Source organism: Arvicola amphibius, chromosome 8, assembly GCF_903992535.2.
Source record: "Arvicola amphibius chromosome 8, mArvAmp1.2, whole genome shotgun sequence".
Taxonomy (NCBI): Eukaryota; Metazoa; Chordata; class Mammalia; order Rodentia; family Cricetidae; genus Arvicola; species Arvicola amphibius.
In genome coordinates, this window is record NC_052054.1 from 22,204,631 (window position 1) to 22,223,523 (window position 18,893).

Consider the following 18,893-nt stretch of genomic DNA (forward strand, 5'->3'; position numbering starts at 1 on the left):
TACTGCGGAAACTGAGACACTGGGAAGCAAAGTCACTTGTCCCAGAAAGATAAGTGGTAAGCAGAGGCATTGGCTCTAGAGTCTTTCATTTTTTCTGTATTATAGCTGAGCTTTCATTCAAAGGGGGTGGACAGTTCGTGTTATCTTCTTGTGACTACTCAGGCAGGCCAGGAGATATTTTAAACTCATGTTATCAGACCACTGAAATGAGCCATAAAGAACTAGAATTGTCCCAGGAATCCTATGCTGGGTAAGGGCAAGGCTGACTGGACCTGTGGCTCAACAGGAGGAGAAACTTCCTCTGGGAAGGGATTCCACACGCTTTTTCCTCTAACTTATCAGACCACCTTGGAGGACAGACCAGAGCCAAGACAATGATGGGTAGACTCAGACCTTGACCAGTGTTGATCAGTTTTGACCAGGGGTAAGTCCCGACCTCCATCTCCAGCTGGACGTGAAGCAGTGTTCTCAAGCTTTGACCAGTGGTTAGAGCGGCTGCTCCAGCTGCTCTGCCTCCCTCTGAGCAACACACTATGATATGGCATACAAGGATCAGAGCCCTGCCTGAGATTGTTCAAGGAACAAGACAACACCTCATCCCTTCATGGCCCTCACACAGAAAACCATCGACCTCTCTCCCTCTCGGGTTCAGTTTCTTCTGGGCACTGCAGAGAAACTCATTTGTTAGTGACTGTTTAGCCCGTTCCCAATTTTGTGTGACTTGTGCACCAAATATTTTGCCAAGTCCTTATTTTCAGATACCTTTGGGTTCTGTATCCAAAGGACAAGTGTGGGTAAAAGAGACACAGGACATCTTGTTTTCCCATCAGGATTCTTCTAAAGCCCAGTATTTTCTGGAGAGAACCCTGATTTTAATTTCTCCAAACCAGCGGGAAGACACTTAAGACTTTTTCCCTGTCCTATACAAAGCATCTGCCCAAGAATCTGGGCTGAAAGCGAATTCCATTGGGTTGACTGTGATATGATACTAACTTCTCCAGATGGCTCAGAAGAGTATGGTGGCTAGCTATGGCTGCAGCTTCTCTTCATAGACAACCCCCAAGATCTGGTAAAACAGACACAAACCTGTATTTTTTTTCTATTTTTTTTCCTGAGACAGGGTTTCTCTGTATAACAATCCTAACTATCCTGGCACTAGCTCTGTAGACCAGACTGGTCTTGAACTCACAGAGATCTGCCTGCCTCTGCCTCCTAAGTACGGGGATTAAAGGCGTGATCCGCCACTGCCTGGCATAAGCCTATATTTTGCTACAGTGTTCAATCAGTCAAAGATGTTTGCACCCTGCAAAATGAGGCTTCCTCTGTTCAAATCGGGCCATAGAATTTAATGATCAGAGGTACTGTAAATGCAGTTTTTCCTAGGTGTGTTTTGCTTTATCTTGGAGAACTTCACCTCTCTGATAGAATGACATTTTTGGCTTTAGACTTCGAGTTGGTGAAACAACAAACAGATTTCCTCTGCCCTAAGGACACAAGCTTTACATTCACTCTCTTTTAAAGCTGTGTCTGATTTTGAATTATGGACAATTTCTTCTTAAGAGTAACAATCCAAACAGCCCTCTCACCCTTCTGTGGTGGGCTCTCTGCAGGGCGTGCTGCAGCCCGGAGGACAGTCCCTGAATCTGTGGGCCCTCTACAGGGCGGGCTACAATGTCACATTTTGAAAAGCCACACCCTATCTAGTGGTCGAAAGAGTGGGTTCCTATCTATGTAAATCAATTACTACTTCAAAACACACAAAATGAAATCACTGCTTGAAAATAAAAGTATGTTCATATGTAGTAATCTTACATGAAAAGTATTTTAGAATTTGAGAGAATTCTCAAATTTTGCAGACTATTAAGAATATTGCATAATAAAATACTGCATAATAACTATTAAGAACTTTTGCTCTCACTCTCGGTGTGTTTTTTTTATGCACCTAAATTTTAAATATGCACTGCACCATAGGCATTCAGGCAATATCCTGTGTGTCTGCTGGTTATAATACAAAAAAATCTCTTGAGATATGTTTTGACTTTGAAAGCTTCAATTCAATGATACAATGAATGCATGATAATGCACTTTACTTAATAAGCAAACATTTCATAAATGAATAAAATTATTCACATGTGAAGATACTTTGCACTTTAAAATGTTATTTTATGCTAAATTAAATTGACTTTGTAAAAAGTGACATTCTCTCTTGATTACAAATCTAATATAAGTTAACACAATAAAATCTTTAGAAAACAAATACTAGCCAGGCAGTAATGGTACACACTTTTAATCCCAGCACTTGGAAGATAGAGACGGTTGATCTCTGTAAATTTGAGCCCAGCCTGCTCTACAAAACTAGTTCCAGGACAGTCAGGGCTGTTACACAGAGAAATCCTGTCTTGAAAAACAAAATAAAAAAATACTATCCAGAAAATTCCAATTACCTAAGTCTTACTACTGTGATCCTTCATAATTTACTTTTAAGTAAAATATGGCTTTTTATGTAATTTGCCATCATAATTTAGATAATTTTTTTCTATTATAGAAATTCCATTTGTCTTGAAAGGGGAAGTGGATTCTGTTTGTCATAGTGGTGTCTTTTGAGAATGTAATGACTACGTAATCAACATACAGACCACTATTCAAGTACGTTCAACATTTTGGTTTTAAGCAATGGGCCGAGTAGGCAACAAAGGGAGAAAATACAGAGTGTAGCCAGAGAAGCGGTAAACATGCTAAAGAATGCAGGTCACAGATGTCCCTTATCAGGCCCCAGGATGAGTTCTTGTGGGAGCACTTGTCCCCATCCTTGTTGTAAGACCCTAGCTTGTGCTTCAAATCCCAAAAAAGGTCTCTAGAAAACTCAGGGAGTAACCAGAAGGATTATAGGAAAGAACAGATCAACAAAATTCATCAGCTTGTACACACACACACACACACACACACACACACACACACACACCCCAGAAGATATTCTGTGATGGAGGTCAAAGAAGTGTCTTCCTGCTGTGCTAAAAGTAGTCATGATATAAATGCCAGCACATGAATCGAAATGAAGCGCCAGGCTGGAATCCTCATTTATTAAAACAGGGTCTCAGGAATTAGATCCCTTCCGTGTTTCTCTTAAATATCTGTTGTTGACTTGGTAAAACATTCCCCTGTCTCAAAAATTCAAAAGGTTTGAAAGCCTCTGTGGCAAAGAGTCTCTCTCTTGTGTGTGCCCCAGCAACCAGCTTTCCTTTCCAGAGACAAGCAGTATCATCAGCCTTTTGGGAGTTTTTGCAAAGATCCTGAGGGAGATGGTTGGACCGACGTATGTGTGTGTCTGTCTCCCATCCAAGTACTAACCAGGCCAGACCGTGCTTAGATTCTGAGATCAGAATAGATCAGGTGCATTCAGAGTGGTATGGCCGTAGATGTGTGTGTCTATCTGTATGTGTGTGCGTGTGTGTTTGTTTGTGTCTTGCGTGTATGTGCGTGTGTTTGTGTGTCTGTCTGTGTGTGTGCGTGTGTGTGTCTTGTTTGTGTGTGTGTGTGTGTGTCTGTGTTTGTGTCTGGATAACAGGTAGGGAACAGAGTAGTCTTTAGCATGATCTACCTTGACTCTGTGCAGGTCTCAGAGGCTTAGCATCTGATAGGAAGGCTTGCTTGATGTGGAAGATAAAGCCTGGCACTGACTAGAACAAAGATTGCTGCCATGTGTCTAGGCTGCATTTAAAAAAGATAGATAATGATTCAGTGTTTATGCCCTATGTGGGGGCTAATGCTGAGAATGCTGGTTTTTGTTTTTCTTTTTTCAGGAGCACTTTTCTAAGCAAAATGCATGGCCATATTTTTGCATTATTTTGACTAGAAAGAGTAGTGTTTATTAGAACTTTTTCCTCTTAAAAGAAATACTGACACCAACATGAAAATCACAGCATGATTTTTATACCTCCAAAGCCAAAAATACTTCCCTGCTGGAATACAACTCTAATGATGTCATATAAATTAATGGAAAAATAGCAGTAGACATTTGCTTTACCGTCAACTTGTACAGACTTCTTGAGCAAGGCATGTTTATTTTGGTGGTATAAATACTTAATTTTTCCTTATCTGAAATGATAGTTTAAAGAGTGTTGATCAATACCTTTAAAAAATCTTTTTAAGCGCATCTCCCCAACATGAGCTGTTACCACCTCAAAACTTACCTAACCTTCATCTGTTAGCATTTACTTAAACAATAAAAACATCAACAAATTATTTAATAAAACACAAGGTTAGCCTGAATTTCTTAAGAGAAGTAAATAATTGACAGGCTTTTGGAGGTGAAAAAAAAATCCCATCAAATAGAAAACCACACTACAAGTCTTCAGTTCAAGAGTGTCACTAGCAAAGGCAGAGACAGTCAAAGATCCCTGGATGTGCCAGAAGCAAACTTCACATCTAGAGGGCAATGAACGGCACAGGGACCGCTGAGCACTGGGTGACAAAAGCAAACTCCATGTGTGATTTTGAATCATACACAGAAAGAAGTGCCCAATGGCTTCAAGTCTTAAGTGTAAAAACAGTTGAAAACAATGGTTTTATATTCTTGGCTCCCTTCCACACAGAAAAAAACCCCAACGAAATAAAAAAGTAATAATACAGAAAGATTTCAGCATGCAAACATTACACTAAAGATCGTGAAAAGAATGTAAAAGGCTAACAGCCGGTTGAAAAAAAAATACTGGGGACTAATATCTCCGATTTTACTAATCCATATAAAAAAGGCAGGCAAAAGCAGGTGGCAGTGGCGCACGCCTTTAATCCCAGCACTTGGGAGGCAGAGGCAGGCGGATTTCTGTGAGTTCGAGACCAGCGTGGTCTACAAGAGCTAGTTCCAGGACAGGCTCTAAAAAAGCTGCAGAGAAACCCTGTCTCGAAAAACAAAAACAAAACAAAACAAAAAGGCAGGCAATCCAAAAGAAAATTTACAAAGGTTTGAATACAAACGTTAAATAAATAAATGAAAAAGGGTCAATAAAGATGAATGAAGGGGCCCATCCATCTGGAAATTAGTGTGCTCCTATTTATCCTGGAAAGCACAAACCTTGAGGTCAGTCACCCATCAACTGTTGATGACGGTGACTGAGCGTGCAGCACTCTCTGTGAGTCAGTAAATGAAGTGTTTTAAATGAGAACAGAGAGGAGTCTACTGAAAGCTACCAAACCCATGAACCCAGTCATCTAGGAAATCCAGTCAATGGGGCAACCACAGAAATCATGGCATGGGCACACAGACATAACCATGATGTCAGTGACTTAGTGTCAACTGTGAAAAGCTGAAGTGTCACGAACAACCAGCAGAACCTGCTCAGTAGTGCGTAGCACGTTATCTGTGGGACGCCACAGTCACGGAGATAGAGGAGCGCCATACAGACCACAGGGAGGGACAGGCTTTCTACGTGCTGGATGTGGATAACAGTCTGTACACACAAGTATATTATATTTGGACACATTCATAAATGCACAGAAAAAGAAATGCCTAGAAGTACATCCCCTAACCCTTAGCTAGGTAGCACTTCCCCGTGAGGATAAAGATGAGGGTGGAAAATAAGTAGGGGATTCATTTTTATTGATAAACTTTTGCACTACTTAAATGCTTAATTAAAATGCATCATTACATATACAAAAGACATAAAAAAGAAACGACCCTGATATCTCCCTATGGCTAATTTTAGTGAATCTGCTTAAAGAACACAACAGAAAGAAGGCCTTCCAGCATAAATGATTCCTGGAGAATTAGAACTACAAAATTTAATTAAATTTAACTAATGAAAACTACAAAATTAGAATTACAAAATACTTTTTTTTTTTTTGCTTATTTTCTGCTGTAATTTATTCTCACCTCAGGCCATCGAAAGGAGATGAAGCTATCAGATCTTATGACATAGAGGAAAGGTTTACAGAAGTAAAACCAATCTGAATGACTGTGTGGGATGACTGCAGACACTGCAGCTCAGCGGTCAAGACTCAGCTACAACTGAGGCTGTCTCTAGATCACGGCATCGAGACAACGCAATTAGGGCAGCACTAATTACTTGTGTTCTGAAAGACAGAGAACCTTGTCTTCTTCGTGCACTCATTTCCTGGAATTTTCTATCACTTCAATTGGGTGTGTGTGTGTGTGTGTGTGTGTGCGCGCGCGCGCGCGTGCATGTGTGCCCCCGTGTGTGTGCGTGTGTTGCTATGAGTTTGTGTACATGTATGTGCGAACATATGCTGAGGTCAGAGGAGACGGGATTTCTCACTGAATCCTGAGCTCAAGTCTGTCTCTCTGCCCTACAAGCCCCCTAATAGCCTGGCAACCAGCAATCCCCAAACATCCTCCTGTCTCTGCGCCCACGACATTGCCATCACAGGCTTCTGTGGCCATGCCAGGCTATTTGCATGGGTGCTGCAGATCCAAACTCAGACCCTCATGCTTGTGTGGAAAGTCGCCTTTTTACCCATGGAGCTATCACCTCAGACACTCAATTTGGTTTCTAAAAATTTAATTTCTGAGCAAAATTTTAGGAATATGCTTGTTACATAAAGCAAAGCTAATATATGTATGAGATTGTAACTAAATAGAATGGCTGTTACTTCTAGAAATTAGATAACATGAGCACTCAGATCTCCCCCCCCTCCCCAGATTCTGTCATTTGGAAAACCAAAGAGTAGTGGGGAGACAAACCACAGCATTACACTTGTGAAAATTTGGATCTTAGGTGCCCAAGTGCTAAAGTCCCAGTTTTCAACTTGGTTCTCCAGAGAATGCTGTAAGCCTTAAGGATGGGACCTTGCAGTCGCTGGGGGCTTGACTGTGAGGGCAATGGGGCCAAGTCTCTTCCTCTACCTTATTCTCATTCCTGGGCCACAGCAGGAAGGAGTGGTGTCCCCATGTGTTGTCACCATGATGTGTAGCCTTGTCATAAGCCCCAAAGCAGTAGAAAGAACTGAACACGCCCTGGGATCTCTGGGCTTGTGAGTCAAAGGAAGGCTTCTTTCTTTACAGGCTCATGATCCCAGAGATTGATGGTGATCCCAGCAGTGCCTAGGAAGCCAATCAAAACTTGATTCCCATCATAAGATCTAGCTTCTGCCAAAATTCAGTTACTTATTATCCTGTAAGCAATAAGTAACACATATGTTCCCACACTGCCTGCCACCAGTATCTGTTCAAAGCACAGAACGTCTGACATCGGTTTAAGAGCAGAATATGACAATTCTTGGTTTTTTGGCCTAAAAACAAAACTGAAAAGAGAACCATAGTATAGTCCTTCAGAATGATTCACACTTCACTGAAAGAAAAATTTAAGACCTCATTGTAGAATCTTTTTTACCAGTGAGATCAGTTTAGGTGCACTTAAAAGACACAATCAAGTCAATCAGGAAAGTCTAGACATTGATAATTTGGTCCAGCCGTATCTTTAAATTTGCCACCAAAACTCTAGCTTACCAAAAGAGCAAAGAAGGACAAAGACAAGGGAAGCCGAAACCTTCATTAGACAATTTTTCTGCCGCACCACATTTAAAAATTAAATCACTACACATTATACCCAGCATGAAATTTCCTGTGTTGAGTATTCTCACCCTGCAAAACTCGATGTTGTCTACCAACCTTGTAAACTGTCGGCTCTCCTCATGGACTTCCATCTCTGTGCTTTTAAATTCATTTAGTTCTTTTCTTATTGCTGCCTAAACAGGAGAAAATGAAGTAAAATTTAGGTCACATATTTTCCCAACATATACAGCATCCACGAGACAGATAGTCTTCTATGATCTAACATTTTGGGGAAAGAATTTATCCCACATTAAGACTTAATATATGAAATACATTACAGTCTGAGCACCCCTGACATAAAAAACAAAATTAGAAGATCTTCAAAAACTTAAATTTTCTGAGTATCGGAGTGTGAGCCACAAGTTGAAAATTCCATACCTGACGCCCTGTGATGGTTGTAAAGTGGAAACATGGCAAAAACATGTAAAATGACCTGCAGGACATGTGTGTGCAGTATGTACAAACACAATTGAACTCTTTTAAAGCAGGGTTAGACACTGAACCCAGGCCTTATGCATGCTAGGCCCCATCAAAGAACTTTGTGTGTGGACACGGTCCTCATCTTTCAGTTACCTTTTCTCATATGTCCTTACAAATATCCCAAATTCTAGAACTACTTCTAACCCATAAACACCTTTGGTCACAGGCATTTCAGGGGAGGGACAGTCAGCTGGAAGCCAAACGGAGGCTGGGGGGGGCTCCCTGAGAGTGTCCTTGGTGGGGAAGGCGGCAGTAGGGTCTAGAATGTCCCTCCACCCTCTGCCGACCACGGCAAACGCAAGGCATGAGGTTTTTCAGAGAATCCATATCCTGCTCCAAGGGAAGTTTGACATTGGAGCCCACAGGCCCGCCCACAGCAACACAGCTCTGACTCGCAGCCACGGGATGTTAAGAAGGCAATTGCTATTTATTTTTTTTCATGTTGAAAGTTTAGACAAATGACTGAAAATTCAGCACAGCATTTAAAGCCAGTCAGAGAAATATCAAATAGGTGGCCTTGTTTAAGGAACACATAACCCATGCCATGTACAACAAAAATGCTTATGCATGCAGACTGGAAAGCTGAGACACCCCTCCAAATGCTAACTTTGGCTGTCTGTTAACAGGCAGTGGCAGGATTATGCATGAGTTTAGTTTCAATTTTTGACTTATTTTTATTTCCGACTTTTTTTTTCTCTACAAGAGATATTTTACTCATATAAAAAGTACTAAAAAGATCTTTTAAGCTCCATGTATATTGCACTATTCAGCTCAAACACAGAAGATTATAAATGTCTTTTACACAAAGAATGCTTTCCTTCATATAAAAGGAAAAGTAGGAATAAAACACCCTTCTGCCATCTGTGCTAAAGGGATTGGCTCCAGATAAACACAGAATGTCAAAATAAACCACAACAGGAAGTCCCTTCACAGAAAGATAGGAGAATCTACTTTGCGACTGAAAGTCAATGAACTTCGGAAAAAGGGAAAAGATAGTAGAAAGCCCCGAGACCTCTCCATAGCTCTTTCCTGTCATTAACCATGACTCTACAGTTCACAGACTTCCTTCCAAGTATATTTTAGTGCAATAATTAAGCCCTGTTGTCACAGACTGTCTCCTCTCCCTAGATTATTCTTCAGGTCTGGAAGTCTCTTTGGGGGAACCTGAACAGCAGTCATGATTTTTATTACTAACTCTCAGATGTCCCACGTGACACAGTTATTCAGCATGGGTCACAAGACACAACAATGTTAGCTATTTTAGGGATTCTTTTTTTTTTTCGAGACAGGGTTTCCCTGTAGTTTCTAGAGCTTGTCCTGGAACTAGCTCTTGTAGACCAGGCTGGCCTCGAACTCACAGAGATCCGCCTGCCTCTGCCTCCCGAGTGTTGGGATTAAAGGCGTGCGCCACCACCGCCCGGCTTTAGGGATTCTTTTTTAACAGTAACAGAAAGTTACAGAATTTACTCACCTAGAAAATAGGAATAAAAATTCATGATACAATTAAGAATATTAGTTCAAAGTATATTTTTAAAAATGTGCTGACCCGTGTCTGAAGAATGAATAAGGAAAATGTGGTACATTTACCCAATGGAGTACTACACAGTGGAAAAAAGATAATGACATCTTGAAATTTGCAGGCAAATGCACAGATCTAGAAAACATCATATTGAGTGAGGTAGCCCAGACCCAGAAAGACAAATATCATATGTACTCACTCATAAAGCAAAGAAAAACCAGCTTACAATTTACAATCCCAGAGAACCTAGACAACAAAGAGGACCCTAAGACAGACATATATGGATCTAATCTACATGGGAAGTAGAAAAAGACAAGATCTCCTGAGTAAATTGGGAGAATGGAGACCATGGGAGAGGGTAGAAGGGGAGGTGGGAGAAGGGAGGCGAGTAAAGAAAAAATATATAGCTCAGTAAAAACAATTTAAAAAAGTTCTGATGACAGGTTCAGTTAAAAAAAATGTGCTGAATATTGTAGAGTTACCAATAAAATATCATGAAGTTTTTAAAAGGTATATTATTTGAACTGTGACTAACAATTCTTTCATTTTTATTACAGACAATTCACTGGAGCGCAAGAGGACCCTGCTGCAGGAGAGCTACAGGAGAGCTTAGCATAAACAAGATGAAGGACTCACTAGTGACCGAGGGCTGGCTACCAGCTGAAGAGTCTGGCAAAATCCAGGAGAAACATTCAGAGAGAAACACTTGGGATATGGAGTTTATAAATCAGTACAACTACAAACTGTGCCCCCATTCCACACAATATTTATATTAATAAAATTTGTAACCCTCTAGTGCCCACATCCCCTCATACATACTGCTTTCCCCAGAAAGCCAATTAGACGTGAACACATCCCATTTTCTCCTCTGCGAGGCCATTTGTCACTGTGTTCCTAAGATGTGGCTGGTGTCTGCTTCTTTGGTTTTGACTCTGGGTATAAACCATGTCACAACGCTGAATAAGGAAACAAGTAAAGTTGTCGCTCCACGACACCAGTTGAAGGTGAGTGTCTTCCTGGCTCTGTGACATTTGCTTTTTGGAAGCCAGCTACCACATAAAACACATTTGACTGCCCTGAGCAAGCTGTAGTATGAGACACCCCAAGACAAAGAAAGACTTCAGAGGACGAGATGCCTTGTAGACAGAGGTCAAGGAGCAAGAGGACATACACACATTCACGAAGAAACTACTTTGGGAATGGGTTTTCAAGGCCCAGCATTTCACCAATGCCATGTGAGCCTGAAATAAACCCCTGGATTGACGCATTCCAGAATTCCTCCCCCACAAACTTGCAAGCGCCATAATCACTGATTTAAGCCAGTAGCTTAGGGCTGGTTTGTTACAAGGCAGTTGATAACCTAAACAGTATTCTAAGATGAAACAGAGGCTCAGAGGGGTTTATTTTCCACTGGATATCAAAAGCGCTTAAATGATTATAATGGAGTCACTCATATGCCTACAAGCCTTACATACATCCAATAAAATGGGCTTTGGGGCCTCGCTAATCCAGACAACTGCCTCATTTTCATGAGCGTGCTGGCTTGCATTTAGAAGTGAAAAGTCAGTTGTATGTAACGATATGGTAATCAGCATAACCCTGCAGGGTGTACGCATTTGCCTGATTATGGGGACAGTCTTCATTTTCAAAATCTACTCACTAAGGACCTACTTTGAGTCTAACAGTTACTGCATTAGGTAAGAAGGAAGAGTGCTTAGGGGCTTGAAGGAGGAAAAAGGAGATCTTTTATATTGACCAGATACAGGGTCAGTATAAACATAGCTTTGTTCCCCCCACCTCCTTTTTTCAGATGAGACCAGATTTTAGGCCGAATACTCTCCATCTAAGTGTAACTGGGGCTGGTTTTGCTGAAAGATAAAAGAGATAGGCTGAGGCAGTGGGATTGGAGCCCAATCCCGAGGTGCTGTACTGGACCACCCTAGGTAAACCACTCAGCTGAAATTGACCTCAAAGAAGACAGAGGCAATAGCAACCCCAAATGGAAGGAGGATGCACTGAGACCATATGTATAGTGGTGGCCGGTAACATGGGAATTAAACACAGGACACAAAAATGACGAAAACGAAGCTTAAGTTTGACTGGTGGTGAGTAGCCACATACATCCCCCATCTGATCAGCTGTGGGCAGTTCAGGGGCACCTCTTGGCAAGGAACACCAGGCAATTGGTTGAAAACATGGCTCTGGCAGCCATTTCCAACATGACAGCGTGGGTTGCGAGAGAAGAATTAGTTAGAGTTTCCAGTCGATATCTTTTGTTTATTTCTGTGCTAAAACGCTGGTATCAAAGGGGGGATTGCTGGCTGACTCATTAAGCTCCATGTCATGGGGAGGGAAGCGTGCACTCTATGAGTCAACGGATGACATTCTACAGGGAATTGGGATCACATTCTTCCCAAGGAGCTGGCTAGACAGCGCATTCCTGGAAAGACTTTTCGTCTCCCTAGTTTAAAAATTTTCTCAAAACATATATTTATGCCTCCTCTCAGCACATCTTTGAGCACCTTTCCAGAACCTCCCAGCAACGTGCAGTTCCCCCACCCAGCCCCATGTCCTCCCTGGCCCTTAGAGACAAGGCCCTTCACAGCGTGCACAATGGCGCCCTTGTCAGTACCAAACCTCTTCGGCAGCTCGCTAGAATTTTCTAAGCTGAAACTTTCATCAGTATTTTAAATTTCCATCCAGCTGTGGAGCCACGGACTGAAATTACTTTCGGCGTCTAAATAATATTTGAATTTCATTTTCTTTAAAAAAGTAATACAAGTGTTCAGTCATTTTGACTTTTGCTAGGTTTTTTTAAGGGGAGTATAGAGATCAAAAATTAAAAAATAAAACAAATTTAAAGCTACATTTATTTGCTTTTGCGTATGCGTGCCTGCCTGTGTGTTTGTGTAGGGGGTCGCACGTGCCACAGTATGGATGAAGTTAGAGGAAGACCATCTCCCAGCACGTGTGTCCCAGAGACCACACTCAGGTTTTCATGCTTGGGGAAAAACATTTTACCCACTGAGTCATCTTGCTGGCCTCATAACCTAATTCTTTTTTTTTTTTTAAATCTTTTCTATTTTCACTTTGTTTTAATTTTCTGATCATTGGGTTTTGTCTGCATTTATGTCCACGTGAAGGTGTCAGATCCTCTGGAAATAGTTACAGACAGGTGTGGGCTACCATGTGGGTGCTTGGAATTGAACCCTAGTCCTCTGGAAGAACAGCTGATGCTCATAACTGCTGAGTTATCTTTCCTGCCCCTTCATAGGCTAATTCTTAACACAATAGTTAAGTCACACTTAATGAATTTTATATTAATTAACTCATTAATTAAATCAAATACATTATTTAAAATCTAATAGATGTTATGAAACATTTTAAGGCAAAAGTAATAAAAATCAATATTTTTTGCTGTAATGCAGTTAGTATGCTAATTTTATCCTTAACTAAAATGTTTTTAGCATACGGGCCATATTTCTTTATACACACTTTGTGTGTGTTTCTATGTATACACACCCACCCACATACACTCATTGGACATTCATGGAAACCCAGTGTTGACATCAGGAAGTTTCCTCAGTCAACCTCCACATATTTCTTAGAACAGTTTTGTCTCAGTGAACCTGGCACTCACTGTTTCAGCTAGACTGTCTGCTTGGCATCCCAGGGAGCCAGCTAATTCTGCCCCTTGGTGCTGGGGTTATGGTATATACCGAACACTCAGCTTTCTCGCTCGGGGTTCGAGGATCCAGGCTATGGTTTTCAGGCTTGCTGGGCAGAACCATCTACCTAATCCTTGTATATCCACATTGTAACAACGACGTGAGAGCACTTAATTTTTCTCAGTGTTATAGAGAAAACAATATTTTCAGATATTTCTAAAAATGCCATGCATCGATCTAAATTCCAGTTGATTTTTCCTGTTTGTGAGTCTGGATATTCAGCTATTTGACAACAAGCACACACCACTTGATGTGCAATACATACTACACAAAAACAGGTGTATAAAACACACTGTATGTAAACAGCATGTTTAATTTTTGCATTTTTCTATTTTCTACTTTTTTAAAAGTATACTTTTTTGGTCTAAATCAAATTCTTACTTAAAGAAAACAGTTTTCTCCTAGGGAACATAGACAATAAGAACACAGCCCTAAAAATGTTGTCCTTTAGGTCTTTACACGTCTCAGGATAAATGTGTGAGATTTCATCCGGAGAAAAGAGCCACCCCTGTAAGTCATGAGGGAGTCTAGCTCTGCCCTGGGGTCGGATGCCATGTTCAAGGGAGATGTGAGACTCCTATGTCCTTAGAGTACTCCAGAACAGAAACTGGACTTGTAGAAGAAAACCTGACCAGGCCCAACTACCTTAGGTTTAACAAGTTCAAGACAAAAGCCTATCTTTGTCTCAGTTCAAAATGTTCTTTTAAGGGGCTGGAGAGATGGCTCAGAGGTTAAGAGCATTGCCTGCTCTTCCAAAGGTCCTGAGTTCAATTCCCAGCAACCACAAGGTGGCTCACAACCATCTGTAATGCCCTCTTCTAGCCTTCAGGCATGCACAGACAGAATATTGTATACATAATAAATAAATATTTAAAAAAATGTTCTTTTAAAAAAATCTCTGCCCATTGTAGCTGGAGATGAGCTCTGCCTCCCACAAACAGGACAAAGGCAAGGAATGGCTCTTATGGGAATGGAAACTGAGTTTGCATATAAGGGTGGCTAGTCATGTCAACTGTCACTCCTACAGTCGAGGGTTTTACTGTTTATCTGGCCTGTATAAAGGTTGGCATTTGAATAATCAGGTGGCTGGCAATGGATATGGCAAATCCTACTTCTCTAAGATGGCTAAAGTATCACCTTCAGTCTACACAATATGACTTCACCGTTCTCCTAACAAGAGGTAGAGCTATCTACCCCATTCCCCTGGGTCTGAGCTGGCCTTATGACTTGTTGGAGCCAACAGAATGAAGCAGATGTGCAGCTTGAGTGACTTCTGTAGTCAGACTTTCCTTTGGGTCACCAGATCACAAATAATGACACGGAAACTTCTTACTGATTATGAAATTAATTGCACCTAACTGGTCTTATAACTTAAATTAACCCATTTATTTTAATCTATGTTCTGCCATGTGTTATTACCTCTCTTCCATCCTGAATTTCCTGTTTCCTCTCCCTGCTGCTGGCATCTCTCAAGGGACTAGATTCTTCCTCCTCTTCCTTTCTCGACTCAGAAGCCATGCCTAAACCTCCTGCCTAGCGATTGGCCAGTCAGCTTTTCATTACACCAACCACAGCAAATACATCTTGACACAATGCACAAATATCCCACAACAGACTTCTAAGGATGATTAGTAAAGGCCAAGTAGCTTTTACTGGACTCTCTGGGGACAGAAGCCTGATGTGAGGGAAACCAGCTCAGGGAAGAGGTCTGTTGACTCACGCCGAAGAGGCAATGTATAAGAGTAGCTGAGCTCTACCTCTGAGCCATAGAAACCAAGACACAAGACATGTTGGAGAATCAGTCCTGGACCTCTCAGAGCAGCCTAGTCACCAAGTATGTGACACTGAGGACCTTAGTCAACCATGGAAGGCAGAATTGCCCAAATGATGCTTCAATATATCCCAAGCTATGAAATCCACAAGATATAACAAAACTCTCTGTTCTTCATCACTAAGCTTATGATAGCTTACTTTATGGGGACAGTGGCTGTGGCAGTGTCAACTAGAAGTCGCTGAATGAGGGGAGAGTGGGGAAAGCCCACAGCTGGAAGGAGAGTAACTGGAATAAATCTATTTCTTGCCAGAGGATACGCTAGATGCCTTGTTTAACCCTTCCATTGAAAAACAGTGAAGATGATAAACAAAGCACTAAAAACTATCTTAAATGCATTGAATGGCTGGTAAGAGAGTAGAAACTTCTGGGAAAGCAGACAAACAAAGGGAGGTAACCCAGGAAAGGAAAGTAAACAGTGAAAATGTCTTTGACATGAGGACACTTGCATTAAATCTGGTGAATCTAAGCAGTCATTTTCAAAAGCTGGCAGGACATGGAAGATGGGGGAGACCAAATGGAATATCCTAACATGAAGATATGCTGCCTGAACCCCAGAGGACAACAAAGGGAACTTGGAGCTGGAGTCAGTGTGGGGTGGGTGGGAAGGTAGGCTGAGGAATTGAACCTGTAAGCCGACTGTCCACCTGGTTTGCGGTCTGAATCCACAGTCATAAGACAGTCTGAAGTGATTCACTTCAGTCACATAGTTCAAAGTAACATTAAATAAAAGAAGCTTCAGAGAAAAGAGTCATTTCTCAAGATAGAGCTTCATAACAAAGTTTTTTTATAACACAAATATGGTTTGTTCTACACATGTAATGACGTAGCTCGTACATGAGGGGAAGACTTTCAAAACATTTTTATTTACTGCATATGTGAATTCAGGGCCCTGAGTATTCAAACACACGTGGAAGGTGCTTCCCTCCTTCCACTGGAGGTCCTAGCGATGGAGCTCAGGTCAGGAGACTGTCAAGGCAAGTGCCGAGCCTTCCTTCTGGCCCAGGGAGAATTCAAAAGACAAAAGTGAAATCATAACACAGAAGGAAAGAGTTTGACTAAACTCAGCTGTATTAAGGCGTTTCTCTTTCATCATCAAGTCCCATAAGCACAGTTGACATAGCCCCAAACGGAAACAGGCGTACGCTTATTTTCAACATATAGAAACCCAAATCTACAGAGAACCCCTATGAGTCAGCAGGAATCCGACAAGCCAGGAGAAGATGAGCAAAAGCCCAGCAGTTCACAGAAGTGGAATCTAAGTTCCTGTGCACACTTGACAGTGTGTTTGCACAGGAAGGTATCTGTCCACAGCCTCCTCCCTCAGTCCCTGTTCTGTGCCTGTTCCCTGGCTGTGTGCACCATCCCACCTTCAACCTCCTCCTCTTGCTCTCTACTGAATGTCAGCTTGTTGCTCTAACTATTGAGTTTCGCTCGAACTTTTCCTCATGTAGACTTCACCTTTCCCCTCCTTTTGTGGCTCCTTCCTTCAAGGAAATATTGTTAAAATTTCCACCCCTGACCCCTTGGGCTAGAGAGATGGCTCAACGGTTAAGAGCATGATCTTCTCTTCCAGAGGACCCGGATTTAATTCCCAGCACCCACGTGGCAGCTTACAACTGTCTGTAATTCCAGTTCCAGGATACAAAAACACCCTCATACAGACATACAGACATACATACAAGCAAACCAACAAATGGCATAAGTACTTAAAAAAATAAAAAAAAAAATTCTTTCCCAAATTAAAGAGACAGACTCCCATTTTGATGCCCTTCTTTGGCTTATGATTAACTCACAGTACCTCCTCCCTTCACAGCTGAGACCCTGGCGACCGTGTTTATCCTTAGTGTCTTCCAGCAGTCAGTTCTCTGAAATGCTTCTCTCATGGCCATCCCTCTAACGCTCTTCTCCTGGCCGATGTGTCTTCTCTTTTCATATCTTTCAGTGGTTTCTTCCACACTATTCTTCTATCACTCTTTTCTAAAATGTTCCTGGGATGCCTTTCTTAGCTGTGCCTCCACTCTTCTATTCAGCCCCACTGGGACTTGAACTCAGGGCCTCACCCTTACTAGCCAAGTGGTCTGTCACTGAGCTCCATATACCCTCAGCCCAACTTCTTCCCTCCTACTCTTGTATTTCTTCCTAGTTTTCATTTCTATTGATGAGAAAGTAGTTTCTGTATAAACATCTCCAATGTGTGCTTTGCACACAGTATATGCTTGACAAAATGCATCATTTATTTAAGAAGCGTCTCTACATGGTATCATTAAATACTCAGTCACGGGTATGGTATGTATTTATTCAATGCCAGGTTTCACTGAGAGTAAAACATTATGAACTCATTGTTAGGGATACTGGTAAACTGGTAACTTGAAAAACTTAAAAACAAATGGTTGGTATTAATCTCAGGCTATGAAACCTCTCTTGGAAACAACTAAAGGGAAGATTTATTTTAGCTCACAGTTTCGGAGATGTCAGCCCATCAGGGATGGTGCAGTGGAGAAAAGAAGTTCCCAGTACAGCAGCCTGATAGCAGCGAAGCAGACAAGGCCACCGCCGGAAGTAACTCCCAATATTCCCATCATATTTGTGCTCTCAACCAGGTCCTACCTACTACACTTCACCAGTGCCCAGTAATACTATGCATCTGTCAAGGGATGAATTCATTTTTAGACTTCTCAATCTAGCTGCCTCTAGGCAATGCCTGACAAAACACATCTGCATGCACGCTTTATGATCTCCTAGGTATTTTGCAATCCAGTCAAGCTGATAACCAAGACTGTTATAATGATGAGGAAACCCTCCTATCACAATGAGGAAACCCTCCACCACTACAATTGAACGAGGACGGGTTACACAGCAATTTAGGACCAGCTTTCTCTGAGACCCAGTCCATTTGTGTTTAAACTTCCAGAGGGAGAAAGGCACTAGGATGACTGAACAGAGGATGAGTGTACAGGTTTTGGAAGCACAACGGTCACTGAGATACTTGCCTTGTCTGCAGGTGTCAACCTGGCCCAGGGCTTGTCAGCTCGGCGGTCATAGTCTGGAGAATCCGTGACTTCCACATACTCATTAAACCGCAGGATCCTTCGGGCTTGTAGCTCTGCCACACTAGGTCTTAGGCTGAGCTACAGGAGGGTAGGAGGGAAAGGCAGAGATCAGTTACACGTTTACAGCCTCTAGGTGGCAAGGTTTCTGGCAGGAACGCTTCAAAGTTAAGGTCACTTTGAGGTATTAAAAGAAAAGCAATGGCATCTTGGGAATTTGTAACGAGACCTAGAAAGCAGCATGCCCTCATTTCCAGACCAGAAAATCATCACTGCTAGCTAGGTCAGCCTTTGGCCATTGTCTGGATTGTGCGACTCCCCATAGCATGCCTGGCACTAAGATTAAGGCTTGCCTGTCATCTCTGTCACAGGAACACACAGTGGTGAAAGCCCACCAGAAATACAGTTTGAGGACAGTTATGGTGGTGGCCGATGGACTAAGACAAAAGCTATGAAACTCCTAGAAAAATCGAAATGAGTCTCTGCTCCAAGTGAGTCTGGCATATGTAGAAACGTAGTGTTCCCTGCAGAAATGGCTCAGAGAAGGGTGTAGCTTCAGTGTGGTCTTCCTGGAGAGATGGGCACAGGTCCTGTGCTGGCTGCCACAGCCAGGACAGGTGACTGGCAGATAAAGGAGGCTTCATGGAGGACACTCCTTCTTACAATCTTTCTGACATATCTATTCTTGGGAATTTCTTACCAAGTCCTCTGTCCCATT

General features: G+C 41.9%; 1 protein-coding gene across 2 annotated transcripts in view; it reads right to left on the reverse strand.

Moving 5' to 3' along the window:
- The window catches only part of Phactr2 (phosphatase and actin regulator 2), a 268,971-nt gene that overhangs the window by 11,160 nt on the left and 238,918 nt on the right, over nt 1-18,893 (reverse strand). For both annotated transcript variants that reach the window (XM_038339990.1, XM_038339991.1), the window contains exons 10-11: nt 18,119-18,256; nt 7,625-7,701 (exon numbers count right to left, since the gene is read on the reverse strand). In XM_038339990.1, the coding sequence (XP_038195918.1) occupies nt 7,625-7,701; nt 18,119-18,256 (215 nt within the window). The remainder of the gene's footprint in view (nt 1-7,624; nt 7,702-18,118; nt 18,257-18,893) is intronic.